Source organism: Desmodus rotundus, chromosome 11 (genome assembly GCF_022682495.2).
Source record: "Desmodus rotundus isolate HL8 chromosome 11, HLdesRot8A.1, whole genome shotgun sequence".
Lineage (NCBI taxonomy): Eukaryota > Metazoa > Chordata > Mammalia > Chiroptera > Phyllostomidae > Desmodus > Desmodus rotundus.
In genome coordinates, this window is record NC_071397.1 from 73,654,193 (window position 1) to 73,670,752 (window position 16,560).

General features: G+C 38.7%; 1 protein-coding gene across 9 annotated transcripts in view; it reads left to right on the plus strand.

Moving 5' to 3' along the window:
* TPD52L1 (TPD52 like 1) overlaps positions 1–16,284 on the plus strand; it is a 74,081-nt gene extending 57,797 nt beyond the window's left edge. The window contains exons 4-9 of one of the 9 annotated variants that reach the window (XM_045188734.2): positions 4,413–4,514; positions 7,642–7,656; positions 9,277–9,315; positions 12,511–12,571; positions 13,093–13,172; positions 15,663–15,800. In XM_045188734.2, coding sequence (XP_045044669.2) covers positions 4,413–4,514; positions 7,642–7,656; positions 9,277–9,315; positions 12,511–12,571; positions 13,093–13,137 — 262 coding nt within the window. In that variant the 3' untranslated portion in view covers positions 13,138–13,172; positions 15,663–15,800. Of the gene's footprint in view, positions 1–4,412; positions 4,515–7,641; positions 7,657–9,276; positions 9,316–12,510; positions 12,572–13,092; positions 13,173–15,662 lie in introns of all 9 variants that reach the window. The other 8 variants (XM_024551849.4, XM_045188735.3, XM_024551850.3 and 5 more) reach the window with 8 other exon arrangements.
* The last annotated feature ends 276 nt before the right edge of the window (positions 16,285–16,560 follow it).

Below are 16,560 nucleotides of genomic sequence, written 5' to 3' on the forward strand. Positions count from 1 at the left end.
CCCTTAGAGGTGACACCAACTTTCCTTTGTAGGAAAGAACCCTTTCTTAAGAGGGAGGTGTTCGCCTATCAACAACATAAATTCGGGGAGAGAATTTTCCTCCCACACGTTTTTCTTGGCTGCTGAAAGAAGGGAAAAATTCTTAATCATATGTTGGGGTGGGGGGGGAAACTAATCTATTTTCTCCATTAATTAATTAAATCCCTGCTGTTAGTGTCCATGATACCCATTCCAGGACAAGCTCTACACCTCATACAATGAAAATCTTGGTGGGAGGGAATTGGAGTGGGATTAGGTTGGGTAAAACTAGATTTTAAAGCACTGAAAAGAATTTTAGCTGTCAGAGAATTGCCTGTGATTCCTAGAGACAATCCTTCGCATACTGATTAGGCAATCATGACCTATTTAGCCTGATTTATAATGAAAAAAAAACTGGTGGCATGGTAATAAAAGATCTTAGCATATTTTAGTCTTTTTGTCAATTTGTCGTCTTAGTCAATTTGAATCCTTTAAACAGGGTTCAAATTGGAGTAGGACTGGGTGAGTAGGAATAACTGCACAGCAGAGTGAAATCACCTCCTTTCAGAAAGATAGCCACACAACCGCAGGTTCTAAGAGATCGCTCGTCTCCAGAGTTTGCTGTTGCAGTTGTTTTTGTCATAGTTTTTTACACGCCTTGATTTGAGAGATTCTGAGAGCAGACACAAAATATTTCCCCATCCTTTTCTCTCTTTTTTTAATGATCTCTGCTGCTTTTTTATGTTGTCTTTAGGCTTCAAGGAGGTACAGGGGATGTGCGTGGCTTTGGAGTCTAGCTGTGGGGAAACCCCTGGAGAAGACATTGAGTCTCTCTGTAGGCAGAAGGAGAAGGGATCCAGAAACGCAGCATTGCTGCGAACCATTTAATCTGATGACGCTTCATTTTAGTGAGTGTCCAGCCTCTGCTAACCCATGAGATTCTCCTACTGATAAACTCCTCTGAGCTCTATCACAGGCCAAATGGGAGGTCTACAAAAGGGAGAAGGTTTTGGAATGGAATTCAAACGATGCCATCTTTTTTGGAAAGTTAATAACTTTAGCCTTTATAAATAGAAACAAAACTCTTACATTCAGCATTTTTAAAAAATGCAGAGTGCTTAAAAATTAAAGTCTACTTTATGACTTTGATTTTGTGCTTCTAAGACTTCCAGGCCACTGTGGTCAGTAATGGTTATTACTTTTTTATGGGGAGCTTGTTGGAACACCACTGAGTTCAGAAGTGCCAGTAAAGATCAAAGACCTAATTTTAAAAGGCACACGTAGCCGGTCTCTCACAGTTGTTCATTCTTCTTACCTTTCCACTTTCATCGTATTGTGCACAGCAGGGCATAGATTCTGTTTGCTAGACTCAAAATGCAAATTTATGTTTTAATAACACTTTTAGAAAATGTTTGGAAAAATATTCCTCAACACTTTTGTATCTTTGGCGAAATGATGCAGGTGCAACCATTAAAGTAAGGCCCTCTTTCTTTTAAATTCTACAATACAAAATATACTTGTGCCATAAAATACCTTCTTGCAAAGAGATTGTTGAACCTTTATTTTCCATTTTTGTGCAGAAAAGGCAAAACATTTTAGAAGAAGACATGCTCTCCCCTTTTATGTTTTATAACACTGACTTTCCAATTAGGAAGACATGACAAGAGGAATCTACATGAAAAGTCAGTAAAATATCTTTAATCTGACCTGCAGAGAACCCTACCCCAAATACTGAAGATCCCCTTGCCGGTGTGCTGGCCAAACAGCTAACGTGCACTGGCCGTTAAATGCTGCTCGTTCCTTAAAGACAGTGTGGCACATACGAGCAATGGGATATTATTCAGCCGTGAGAGAGAAGGAAATCCTGTCATTTTCGACAACATGGATAAACCTTGGAGGCATTATGCTAAGTGACATAAGTCAGAGAGAAAGGTGGATACTGCATGGTGTCATTTATGTGTGGCATCTACAAAAACAGGGCCCCTTACCAAGGGCCCCTTATACCTGCCCCCACCCTCCCCCACCCCACAGACCCCACACTGTTGTCCAAGTCCATGAGTCCTTTTTCCTTTTTACACCATCCCTCATTTTAAAGACCATTTCTAAGCCCAGTTAATCCAAGTGTTCAGGACACTGCTTTGGGAACCTATTTGGTAGCATGTTTCTTCTGAAGAATTCTCGGCAATGTCATTTCAAGATCACGCTTCACCGAAACTTCGTAATAATGACTAATGTTTTTATTTCTGATCATTAACATTTAGTACTATTTTAGCTGCCTTATCACTAACATCACAAATTAGATGTTAATATTTTATTTCATATGTTAACTGCCTGAAATTCCATGGTTTTATGTAATCATAAATTTTTTTCCCAAAATTAAACCCCAAGGTCATTTAATAAAATGTAAAAATAAAATTATACTTTAAATAAGCTGGTATTTTTTGTACCTTCACAGAAAACAAAATAGGGAGACATCCCAAAAGCTACTCCTTTCTTCCATTTTCTCCCATCTCATTTGCTGCTTGACCCCAGAGCTATCTGGGGTCCCCCTCCCCCTCCTACTCACATGGCTCCTCTCTGGGTACAGATTCCCTCCTACTCGCCAGATTCTTCCTTGACCCTTATTTTCCTTAGTCTTTCCATACTCGCTAGGAAACATCTGTTTGAAAAATGAATAACTTGGTTTGGTTTCATGATCTCGATCAGCTTTTTTCAATCTCTTGCATCCCGTGACACACACAAACTAATTACTAAAATTCTGTGGCACACCAAAAAATATATATTTCTGCCTATAAACAAGAAATAGGTATAATTTTGATTCATTCACACTGGGTAGCAACACATTGTGTTGGCTATTGTCATTTTTTTGTTTGACAGATAAGGGAAAGAGGTCAGTGCCCCTGACTAAATAGCCAGGTATTGCATGTTTTAAAAATTCTTGCCACACACCAGTTGAAAATCACTGGTCTGGATAATAGGATATTTAGACTTCCTGAAAAAGAGGCATTCTGTAAATAAATAACATATGGTGCTGTAATATTGTAAACTCATTCCTTCCTGCCAACAAAAAGACAGTAATGGAATACCACGTTAATAAAGTAATTTCAGTCCTGAAGACCAAGGGGCATGTTTAAAGCACTTCCTTAAAGCATGGTAGTACAATTAGGACTGCAAGACTTGTGAGAGATGGAGAGGATGGAGGGATAAGGGACATTCTTACACAACTGTTTTCATACAGTCTTTCAGAGGTACCAAATAATACAAATGTTCTAGACTAAGCAGGCAGCTTTGGGGGAATTCACTTGGGACCAGCATATATTGGAAGAAGACATTATGTGCATATAAGAATTAGTTTTTTAAAAATCTATACAAAACATTTTTGTTTTCAGTTTCATTGGGATGTTATTGACATACCACACTGTGTACAAGTGTAAAGGGTGTGGCATAATGACTTATATTGTGAAGTGATGTACAAAACATTTTGTTGATTTCTTTTAATTCCCTCAGGTTAGGTGTCTTTTGTTTCCCACTTTAGTAACTCCTAGAAATTTCTCAGACTTATGGATACAGTGTTCTTCCTGGCACTATGCGCAAAACCCTAGGCTGACCTTTTCATCTTGTTCTATTTGTCACTTACCACCCCCTGTCAAGTCTGTGCACTGTATCTCTGTGACCCACCCCACTCCTCTCTGTCCTTCCTGCCAGGACTCCCGGGTCAGAGCCACAGAGGGGACCTTCCACCGTCCATTCATTCACCCAGTATTTACTGAGTTTCTCCAGACACCGGGGACAGAGAGACAGGCTAGTGGGGATATAGACCATAGGAACAGGTGGATCATTGACGTACTAAATTCCTAAAACTGTTTTGAAAAAGCCACCGTTACCTTAAATTGTGTGCCTTTCTTATTCTCAGATATAAGTATTAAAAAAGTGAGTTAAATGCTAGTTATGTTTTGCCTTTTTAGGGTTAATTTTACCCACAGGAACAGTAAAAACTTCAATTGATGTTTGAAATAGACATTTTAAAATTTCTGTGCAACCTTTGATGGCTAGAGCTTTCATTGACCAGTGTGTCTTTGTAGGGTTCATACACTTCTTTAAGAATGGCTTTTTACTCTCAGAATAGTTCCGCTCTGTGATTAAAGATGTGTACATTCAGACCTATACTTGTGTACGTGTGTTCTTCCTGAATTCAGATTTAACAGTCTGATTTTCCTCTGATGAGTGGTAGCCAACCCATCATTTCCAAACAATGACTAGAAACAATCACTTCTGTGGATCATCTGCTTTCTAAATCTGTTTAGGAAAGGGAGTTTTCAAAGTAAGGAGAGAAGGACGATGACTGTTTTATGGGCGATCATGATATATAAAATATTGTTCTGTTTTACTTCTAGCTACAAGAAGACACACGAAACCCTGAGTCACGCAGGGCAGAAGGCAACTGCTGCATTCAGCAATGTTGGGACGGCCATCAGCAAGAAGTTTGGAGACATGAGGTATTGTGGGAGGGAACTGTGGCTTTCCAAGGGTGGAGGGCGTTGCCTATTGCCTGGTCTTCCCAACGTATTCTTTTTTAATTGGATTAAAATATTATGTGGCAGGTAGTAAGTGGTGACTGAGATAAATTATTATATGAGGACATTTTCTGACTGAAGGTCAGCTTAGTGGGAGTCCTGGTCCCAAAGATGCCTAGGATCTGACCTGGTATGACTAGAAGATAGAGGATGCCTTAAATCACTGGCGATGAGGGGGGATTTCAAAAGAATGGCACCCACTGAATTATAATTATTGTAATTTAAACAATAAGTTAACATATGCACTCAGTAGAATATGCTCTGATAAACTACCCTAGTTCCAGTTTTATATAATGTAAGTATTATTTTATTCCCCAAAGGTACCTTATGGTATATATATCTCTGGTAGTTTTCTTTCTTCACTTTAGCAATATTATGAACCTGTCAATAACCGTCTATTACACCTTCATTTTTAATGGCTGTATTAGCTTCCAGTGCATAGTTGTAGCTTCTGATCAAGTCCCCTTGCACATTTTAGTTATTTTCATACTTCACTATTGTATAAAATTAGGGTGAACTTCAAGATTTTGAACTGACAACCAAATGTCCTCACTATAGTCACCAGAAAAACATCATAGTATTGACCATTATTTTTTTATATTATGTGCTAAGGAATTATATAGAATTTTTACTCACGTTTTTTACTCATTTAAATACCTGTCATAGTTTAATATGAATTTAGCTCTTACGCTTATAAGATTTTTCTTTATAATAAATCAAGTTCAATTTTCTTTAGAAATCAAATTATTCTCTAAAAACTTTCAAAATACATTTTAAATTTCTTTTAAAAAGATCTGTGTGTATTATTTTATTGGATTCTTAAAACTATTAGTTTTTTATTACTTTGCAGCTTTGATAGCTAGAGGCAAACATTTATATCTTTGTGTTCAAGTTATTTTGGCTTTAAGTATAGCCAGATTGTGTGCCCAATATTAATGCACCATCTTGACAATTTGGCATTCATAAGGCTAGAGTTAAGTACGTGTACATTGATCTGAGTATTTTTACTAATAATGCAGTAACAAAAGCCATCGACATTCTTCAGAGGCAGCATGTGGATAACAGGCAAACATTCTGGATTATTAATTAACCTTAATTTTATTATAAATAAAATCTTCAATCATTTCAATGGCATTAAAACATTTATGTAAACTAAATAAATAATTTCTTAAATAGGGAAGACCCTATGATCTGTTATATCTAAGGAAATGGATTCAGCTGTGTTTATAAAATTCATTCTCCACGTACTTGAAACCTTTCACTTGAACACTGAGGCCTCAGTGTTTCTACATCCTTAGGGGACCTTATGAACACCTCTGAGTCTTGTTTAAAATAGATATTTACAGACTGCACCTCTCCCAGATTGTGCCTCAGGAGGCCTTGGGAGGAGTCTAGGAATCTCCATTAGTAACAGCCTCGCAAGCGATTGGACTTCAAGGGGTCAGGTTATGAGAAACCAGAGGTAACTCAGCTCATGTGCACCTGGGGGTTTGTCAGTTATGAAATGGGAACAAGGGTAACTATGTCATCGAGTTATTTGAAAAGTAGCAGAAGAGAGCCTGTCATGTATTCAGCAATCCATAAATGCTAATTACTATCTTTACAAAGTGACCACCTCAGTTACAAGGTGGCCCCATATGACAGAAGGAATCCATTAACAGGGGCACACTGTATTTCATAAAACCTTTGTTCTTTGTTTCTCTAAGTAGTAACTGAATTTTACATATGCAATATGTTGACATACCCGTGTTCATACATAACTGGGTAGAGTATTAAGGATGTGTTGACTGCCTTTCCTCCTGCTTCTGTGTGGCTTTGTTTTAGTGTAGTGGATAACCTATTTCTCAAGAGTTCTAAACTTTTTGTTAATTGTTGCCCTATATAGAGGATACAACATTTTCATTATGAACTGTGGCTAAACATATTGGGAAATGTAGTCTATGCTACTGGAGATGCAGATAATGGCCCTCTAATATTTTGTAGGCCTTTATTTTCAGAGCTATAGTTTTCTCTAAGTATAATATATAACATTTTATATAAATGAGGATAAATCCTTGTGAAAGCAACAAGTTTTGCAAAGAATTTTTAGTTTTAAATTATGCTAAAAGAATAAAAAGCCTACTTGAAAACTGCTTAAATTTACCCCAATAAATAGTCTTAAATAAGAAAAATTAATGGTTTTTGTTCAAGTTAATTTGTCAGTTTATAAAATGATAGTGAGGAAGTATAAAAATTGTATCATAAACATTTTGCTTTGCACCCCTTATTGGTTCAAAAATGTATTATTCGATAGTTTCATGGTAAAATTCATTTGTGCATCCTGAGAATAAATTTCTGAACTCATTCGAAAAGACTCAGATACCTGTGAAGAAAAACAGTACTTCCAGTTTTTCTTTAAAATAATTCCAAATTGATATATATAGATTTTGAAAACCTATTATTTGGGGCTTTTAATAATTGAATGAAAAGCCCTATGTTATAATTTAATTTGAGTGTTTTGTAAGAATAAGTAATGTTTCCCAAGCTAAGATTCTCACTGTAACCTGACTGCCGTTAAGTGAGGTCCCCTCAGCCAGTCGTGGAGGTGCTTAGTCACTCAGATTTCCATCCATGAAATAACATTGTTAAACCCTACCTAACTAAAATATTCCCTGTGGAGTTAAAATGAGGTCACATTTATGAAAGTTCTCTGAAGAAATGCAGGCTGTTGGAATAATTTTTATAATATTGGCATCTTCCTAGAATTTCTCATTGAATTTGTTCAAATTGCATGTGATCTAGTGCTGACAGAATCTTTGGAGGAGGCATATAATTTTATTAGAGTTTCACCACTTTTACATATCCATGAGAATAATAGCTAGAAGCACAACTTGTAACAGGTTGGTAAAACAAGACACATTAAAAAGTCAGTAGACTCAAAAAGTGTAATGAATCACCACTTGCGCTGGGGCTCTTGAGAAAGGGGACAACAGCCAGTGTGGTTGTTTCTGTGCATCCTGATGTGCTAACTCTGCTCCTGCTGTTCTCTCCTGTGCTGCCTGGGCTGCAGGTCTCACTCCATCGGGTAAGCGCTGCCTCTGGGGCCCTGCCGCTCCCCTGCCGGCTCCCCTGCCGGCTCCCCTGCCCAGCCGCAGTGTTCCTTCCTCCCCAGAGCTCACTGTTTCTTTCACACTGTGGGTGTGCCTCAGCCAAAAAACCCAATCTCTTTTCCTGAGAGTGTCTGTGACCAGGGAGTTGAGTAAAGGGCACCGAATGCCTGTGGATTATCTCATTTCTCAATCACTTACACCTGTGTCACTTGCTGAGCACTCTCTTACGGATCTCTTTTTCTGCATCGTTCCTTCCTATGTTAGCAGAGGTCGGCCCCCTGAGAGAAGGAGAAAAAGGAATGTGGATAGTGAGAGTTGTGTATTTTTAGAAAACTTCTAGAAAGTAAGGTCAAGAAACAGAAAATTATTTGTCATGTTTTTTGAACATCTTGTAACTGTTACACATGGGAATGGTTCATCTTCAACTAGATTCCAGACCTTCTGAAGATGAAGAGGGAAAAAAGTTCCTGGAGAAGCACACGTGTTAAGGAAGTGTGCAGACGTCAGGCCAGGCCTCTGAATTAATTTTTTAATTTTTTTAGCTGTAATCTCATTATATGCTTTTTTAAAAATTATATTTAAAGAGATTAATAGATTAATAATGCTGATTAATTTCTTTTAGTAATTCTTTTTTAACGTAATTTCTGAGGCAATATTTTGCCTATCGTTTGCAAGTGGAGTATCTAAGGTAGGACCATAAGAATCCCCTGAATTTCTTTGTCCTTTTTTGTTTGAATTCTAGTCAAGTGCCTCCCATACTAATGACCTCAGTGAACTATTGATAGGGAAGGGTGATGAGTGGATCCCTTCCCATTTTGCTTCTTGGAAGGAGAGAAAGCAGGGATGGTGTTAGAATGTGTGATGGGGTAGCACTAGCCCAAGAAAATGGACTTCATTTTGCTTCCTTCCTCCACCCAGCCTGATTACTGAGTGGAACTCAGGTAGAAATAGCAGGAGATTAATTTCAGGGGAAGTAAGTCAGCTACGGTTGGATTAGGGTGAGAAGGCTGAAACTCTTAGAGTTCTCGGAAGTGTTGATATGTGTACTGATGTTATAGAATAGACTGGATACAGGAGTCCCTGCCCCCCTGTCTGACTGTGTGATTGTGTTTGCCTGGTGTGTGTTTCCTTGACTGACTTGGAATGTTAGCTACAGATATTCCTCTGGAGAGTTTCTCTACAATGGAACGATTACCTTTTACCTGCCTAGCTCTGATTCCTGGATAAGCCTTTCCTGTCTTCTTGACCAGGAGAAGGAAGTGGAGAAGGAGCTGGAGCTTAAGAGGATGTCCAGGGGCTACTGGGCTGACCTGGAGGAAACCAAGGATCCTCCTCAGATTTCCTGGCCTATAGGGAACCTACAGGAAGTAAAATAATATGCAACTACGGACCACATACTCTTCCTTTAAACCCTTGGAATTGACAGGGGCTCATGCTACCCAATGAAAACAAATATCATCTTGGTGGGGTGGGCAGCAAATACTTCAGAGTTGAGGTTGCTGTTTTAGAACTGTGAATAGGGAGTTTCTCGTGTACTTATATTGTGCTATCTTTTTTCTTTCTTTTCTTCCCTTTAATCTGCTTTTGCCCCGAAGCTACTCCATTCGCCATTCAATAAGTATGCCTGCTATGAGGTAACGTGCATCAATTACTTTACATAATATTAATGCCAAATATGTATGAAGTGTTAGTTTATTGATATTTACTTTGTGATTTTTTTTCTCCTTTATGTGAAAGGAAGTGCCATAACCTACTTTGTTCTCGTTTCTGATGGTCCTGGGGAGAAAAGGCTGGCTACTCTGTACAAGTATTAAAGGTGCATTGAGCTTGGGCTTTTGACCAGACACACTAGCTTAAATCCAGCCACTCCTGATGTGTGAGACCTGAGACTGGTTGTTTAACTCACCTCAATCTTCAGTCTCTTTCTGTACACTGACTATGTGGGAGAGACAAGACTTCCTTCATGTAGTTGTGAGATGTAAACCGAGTAACCTGTGTTGTAAAGCACTTAGGACAGGGCCTACAACATTCTGAGCACACTTGCAAAGGTGGATATAATGTTTCTTATATCCCCAGAATTAAAAACAAGCCTGGAAGAAATTTTAAATGAAAGGATAGGAGATTAAGAGCACTACAGTTTTAGAAAGGGTATCACTGGTATTTTTTAAGGTATATATTAAAGTGAGGTATCCATTGAATAATAAGGTTATTGGCTAGGTGAAAACTGAGAATGATTTTCTCTGCTTCCAGTTTTCTCGACTTTGTGATACAATAGGCTGATAGTAACAGAGCCTATGAAGGTTAGATTGGGAATCAGAGGACACAGGTTGCAGGCCAGCTCTGCCAAGAGTGAACTTGCAGCTTTGAAAAACTCACCTCAGTCATATCAGTTTCATCATGTTTACAACAAGATAGGCTAGAGCCAGATTTACTGCTCTTTCCATGGTGTTTGCCTTGGGTTGCCATGGTGATGGTGTGGGGGATGGGTAGAAATCAAGCCCCTGGGACCCTCCTCCACGTCAGTTAAATCTGTGCCACTTCTGCCTGCTTGATATCATATATCATGGTGTGGATACATTACAGAGGGGCTTCAGTTACTTTAAAGAGTTTGAAAGCATTGAAGCCAAGTTCTTTTGGGGGTTATTTGCAGCATTAAAAGTTGCTAGTTGTATATGATATAATTAAATCTGAGTAAACAGTTTCTCCCTGTTCTCCAGCATGTATTCTACTATGATTTAATTAGAGGAATGTCTGTTTTATTCTGTCCAGTGAAGTCTCTTCTACACTGGGGTTATTTGGTTACATTGGGAATTTAATTCACTCTCCCTCGTTCAGTTGGTGGAGAGCACAGATTCAGGATTGCTTTGTCTGTGTTTGAGTAACTCGCTCCCTCTGGCATAAGAACGCCCAGACTGGGTAGTGTAACCTGAGGCTCCAAGCTCTTTACTGGTAAAAGTTTAATGCTGCAGCTTGCAAAAAATTAACATGATTTTGCTCTGTGAACCAGGAATTCATCTAGTGGCTTATGAGTCAAATTCAGTCCCCATAAAGTTGCCTGAAAGTAACTTTTAAGAAGATGATTTTACTCACCTCACATATCCCCATGAACCATTAGGTAAACTGTCTGCCCAGGTGTGGTCTCATGTAACTGACAAGGACCGCAGTCATCTGAGCAAGCTTGGCCAAACAGAGCTTTCAGTGGAAGTCAGATGCCAATAAGTGTCTACTTTTGAGACAATCAGGTGTAGTTTCACTAATATTTCCTGATGAAACTGAGGTATTATGGAGGATTACTCATGGGAATTTGACTCACGTTTGAATCAATAACAAGACCTGATGCCATGCTCAGGCCCTCTGACCTCACCATTGTGAATTCGTGCAGCCCGAACACAAATGCATTACTGATCTTCTGGAGCATCAGGGTCTTGGGAGACATCCCTAACACAGCCAGATGCACTCAAAAACATACCCTCGACATTCTTTTCTCATTGACAGTATTAGAGCCGTGCTTCATCCCACACCACACAATGAAGCCTGTGTTTTATAGCCATTCTCCTTTCTGAAGTTTCTTCAGGCCATTCCTCTTATTTAATATTTTCTGCACTCAAGAGAGAATCCTAAGTGACTTATCAACTGAATTATTTGATCTGAAAACAATAACAATCATTGTTGCTGAAAGCTGACATGGATACAAGATTTAACACACATTTTTGCCGTGGCTGGTGTGGCTCAGTGGATTGAGCACTGGCCTGTGAACCGAAAGGTTGCCAGTTTGATTTTGGGTCAGGGCACATGTGTGGGTTGTGGCCAGGTCCCCAGTTGGGGGCGTTTGAGAGACAGCTGATCGATGTTCTTCTCCCTCCCTTCTCCCTCTAAAAATAAATAAATAAATAAAGCCTTAAAAAAATTGCATTAGATGATTAACTTAACTATTTAAAAAAGACACATTTTTAGTTCAGTTCTTGTTTCTTTAGTTGGACTTGGTGATACCAATTTTAATGGTAATGTCATTAAATCACATCATATGGCCAAATCCAGTATAGGAAACCAAAAAGCACCAAATGAAGTATTTAACACATATAGTTACAAATGGTATAGAGATTGTATAACACAATGATGAGTCACAATCAAAATGTCAATAGACTGTGAAGGTTCTCCCTGGTAAGTGAACAAATAGGTAGGTATATGGTCTTCAGAAAGAAAAATACCACATGCAGATAATACCATTTTGACAAGTAACATTCAGCTTATAATAATCAAAGCATTGACTTTCAGCAACACTACTTTATGGAAGTTGACCAAGTGATTATTTTGAAGGCATTGAAAAGAAAAAATACTTACAAATCTTTTATTTTTTGACCTACTTCTGTCTGGTCTCACATTTGCCGAAATAAATGACTTCAGCATTCCGGGTGGGAAAACTCAGACACTCTTTAGATAGACTGCATGCTAACAAAAAATGAGAAAGAACTGGGAAAAGAGTGTTGTGATAGAAACGATTAGTAAATGAAAAATTAAGCTATGACTCCTTTGACTCACTGATCATGCCTCATGCCGCACCATGGGATTATGACATTTGTATCAGTGACAAATGCTACATTATTCTACAGTTGAGTATCTACTTTACTTAGAAAAATTCCATGTCAAGTCATGGTTTCTGGATCGAACGTTGCAGAAGTGAAATGCATGTGAAAACGCGGTTGGCGTAGGTGCCAAACTGACAGCTAGCTCTGGGGCGGAAGTGCCGTTTACAAGAGCGGAAGTCAGACAGCATAGTTACCAGGACAGGCAGGTCTTTGGAGCTGACCTCTCTTTTTTTGTTATTTTAGGAATTCTCCTACTTTCAAATCATTTGAGGAGAGGGTTGAGACAACTGTCACAAGTCTTAAGGTACAGATGAAGTGAATTTTATGTCGGGGCCATTGAATCAGGACAGCGGTTAGTCCCAAAGATGAGGCTGCCAACATGTGGTGCTGTGAAGAAGGCAGCCTTGCACAGTCTTCACATAGAAATCTACAAGTAAAACCAGGGTTAAAAAGCATTTCTGTGTTCTTCCAAAGTTGTTCACATAAACCCTAGGAATGAAGTGTTCATTAAAGTGCCTTCATTGGTTTCATCTTCCAGCAGCTTCTAGTGGTGCAGTTTCATGCCTCTGCCTGTCAACATCATCACCTGAGTGACCAGCAGAAGCTGTTAAATTTCCCCCATGTATAGGGAAAACTTTTAATAGGGAGGATCTGCAATATCTCAGACATTTCTCTTGCTAGAATATCTAGTTTCAAAACAAAAGACTCAAAAAATCTTAGGAGTCAATTTCTCAACATTTGATTCTCAGCCTAAGACATTCCAAAGAGGATGGATTCTGTTGCTTTGTAGACAAGTTCTGACATAGGAGAAGTTGTGCTTTTTAGGTTTTCTTTAGAAGAAGGAGCTATGAAGAAACAAAAGAAGAATAAAGAGCAACCTATTTTCATTTGCTTTTAGGAAACTGGTAAGCTCACAGCTCACATATGATTTTGTGATTTAAGTGTTTGGCCCACACTCTCAGCTTCTCACTTTCTCACGTCACTAGAATGGGAGGTATAGAGCCTGCGTACTCCTCCAAGCATGCACAAAACTAACTCAGCCAACTGGATACTAGCCTGCGTCAAGACTCCCTCAAAGTGGGTAATTGTCCACAGCTTTAATAAGACTCACATCCACCTGCTTCCTAAGTCACAGTCAATGCCTAATTCCTCTTTTTCTGCCCACCCAGGCAATGGAGAATAGCTAATGGCCATGCTTTGTGTAAAACCTCCTACTTCCTCAGTGATAACAAATTTCTCATTCCTTTTTTCCTCCAGATGAAAAGTGGATGTCTAACCTTTCTTTATATAGCTTATTTTCTGCATAGTTTACTTTTCTGTCCTAAATCTTTTACAAAATTTCTGTGGTTTTCTTCAATTGTGGATCCTGAGGCTGTTTCCTGCTGAGGAAATGAGTCAAGAATCAGTAAGGATGAGTGAGATTCCTTGTAGGACTATATGCTGCCCAATTCATTAATCAAATAAAAGTTTTTGCAAAGAACAATTATAATTTGGGGGACAAAGTGGCAAATTCTTGGGTAAAAAACTGGCACGAAGGGAAGGGTCCGGGAGGGGTTATTGCTCACATCTGGGCCCAAAGCGTGGCAGTGTGAACTCATTAACGCCACATGGTTAGGAAACTCCTTTATTTCACTCCTCTTCGCCAAACTGCTTTATTCCAAAGTGGTTCCCTCCTTCTTTATGTTTCTATTCAGATGTGAGAAAATCAAGAACTAAATAGGAGAGAAGAATGAAACAAAGCCCAGAAAAAAAAAATCAGTCATTTCTATTGATCTGATTCAATACTGTGTGGAACTTCTATTGCAAAAAAGAATGCAAGTTAAATAGAGAAGAATGGGAACTATTAATAGAGCAAATTACATTGGATTAATCTTGTTCCTCTCAGGAAAGAAATAAGCATGGTAAAAAAAAATCACATAATTGAAAGCCACCTACTTCCTTCCTCCCAGTGTTAAAATAACACCGATTAGAGGAGAAATCAATGAATGCTCTGTGCCTGAGGTCTGTAAACTAAGGCATGTTGGTCAAATCTAGATGGTCACCTACTTTTGAATGGCCTGTAAGCTATGAATAGTTTTTACACTTCTTTAATGGCTGAAATAAAAAAAAGAAAAACAATATTTGTGAAAATCAAATTACCAGATATTCACACTTTGGTGTTCATTCAGTCTTTTTGAAAACCATGTTCATTCACCTATGCTGTTTTTTTGCTGCTTTCAACAATGCCTAATTTGAGTATTTGTTGATTCCCAAGCCTAAAATATTTATCTGTCACTTTCCAGAACAAATTTCCCAAGCTCAAGCAGATGGAAAAATTCAACTTAGGAATTGAATTTGAAAAGGTAGAGAGGGATTTTGGTGATGATTGGAGAAAAGCCGTGTGTTTGTTTTGCAATGACTGAACTACTTCTAAACCTGGTTAAGAGTTAAAAGGGCAGGCCAGGCAGTAGGCAGACACATTCATTCCCCGGTGTGGTTTATGTTCTGTGAGGGATGACTTTGGTGACAGTGAGGTGCAGGCAGCAGTTTGAGAATAGCAATATTATCTGTTCTTTACCTTTCTTTTCTCGGAGTGTTTTTTCATATGGTTAATAGTTAAAGAAAGGCCAATGTGACTATTAGTAGGACTTTCATTAAGCATTCTGTGTAATTAAATATTCTTTTGAAGACCTTTTAATAAGGGATTTTTCAAAATAACATTTCACTTTAATAAAAGCCTGTATAGCATATTTCATAATTATAAATTGATTTCTTCCTGAGTCCACTCTTATTAGTCAATAACATCAAAAAAGGAGGCTTGTAAAACACTGTAACTTTGCATTTTAAGGGATATTCCTCCTATAAGAGCAACTGCCTAAAAGAGATATGAAGTGACCAGTGCTTAAGACTAGATTCATCTTTAACTCTCAGAGACCAGAAATCATGTTCAGTTGAACCACTCTGCCTTTTCAAGAGACATTTGTCAGAATTGCAGTTGCCTTGTTAAACCTCAAGTAGAAAATCTAAGTTGAAGTCACTTAAAAATGTCCATACATTTGTAAAATTGAAGGAATATATCTAAATCCAGGTGTTTTTGTTAATTAAAACCTTTCTCTGGGTGAGTGAGTAGATGGTGCCAATCCACAGATCTGATTATGCTCCTGAAGGGACTGAGAATTTTAAATGTACAAGAGACAAAGAGAGCATTCATAAAATCGTACCAAATGAAAGTTTCTATTCCAATCCCAGAACCCAACTATGAATGACATCCTAGCCCTCTGCTAAACCAAACTAACTTCTTTCCATCCTTTACAAACCCTCTCAAAGAAAGAAAAAAAGGTATTGCTGAACTTGAAAATAATCAATGGTATAAAAGCAGAGAATGAACTACACTTCTGTGTCTCTGCCCCTTTCAGACGAAAGTAGGCGGGACGAACCACAGCGGAGGCAGCTTTGAAGAGGTACTCAGCTCCACGGCCCACGCCAGCGCGCAGAGCTCCGCGAGCGGCCCCCGGCGGGCGGAAGAGGAACTGCAGTGCTAGGGCTGCCAGCCCGCCCCAGTCTGCAGTGGCCATTGCCCCGCGCACACCGGGTATGAAGACCAAAATCCCACTGAGAAAACCCAGGCCTTGACCTTCAAATAGGCTCTCCACAAAGTTTAATAAAATGATTTCCATTTGTATTTGTGTGGATAATGGACCACTTGACCACACTCTTCAGTATTCACAGATCATCCGTCATCTTTTAAAATGTCTTGATTTGAACAGGTACACATTTGGTCATGACCCTTCTCTGTGCAACTCCAACTTATTTTCCAGACATGAGCTATTAATTACTTGCTTTGATTTTTGCTTGGATGCCGTTGCCATGTGCATGTCTTTGGAGGCTGAGTGAGCACCCCTTCTCCGTTCAGTCAGTCCACTGGAGTCAGTCTCCAGCAACGGGATGACACTTGGAAATTTCACCAAACTGCTTGTGGTCCCCCTCACCTACATCACTTACATATGTTATTTAAGCAATTAAAATAATTGATTTTAATGATGACTTTAAGTTCTTAATTTCTTTAAGTCTTCTGGGATATTTATGACCTTAAAAGGCGATAGCTATAATTCTGCAGACACTATTTGAAATGAACTTCTACTGCTCAGCTGGTGAACATGAAAGACGATATGTAAGTAAGCACAACCTCAGCTATTTCGGGATGCTAAAGCAATCTTCAATTCTAAAATTCTCTCTAATCTACATAGAGTAGTATTTAACTCAGGTTAACTGCTAAATATGTAAGGGGTATCTGCAAAGGGAATATAGCAGCTA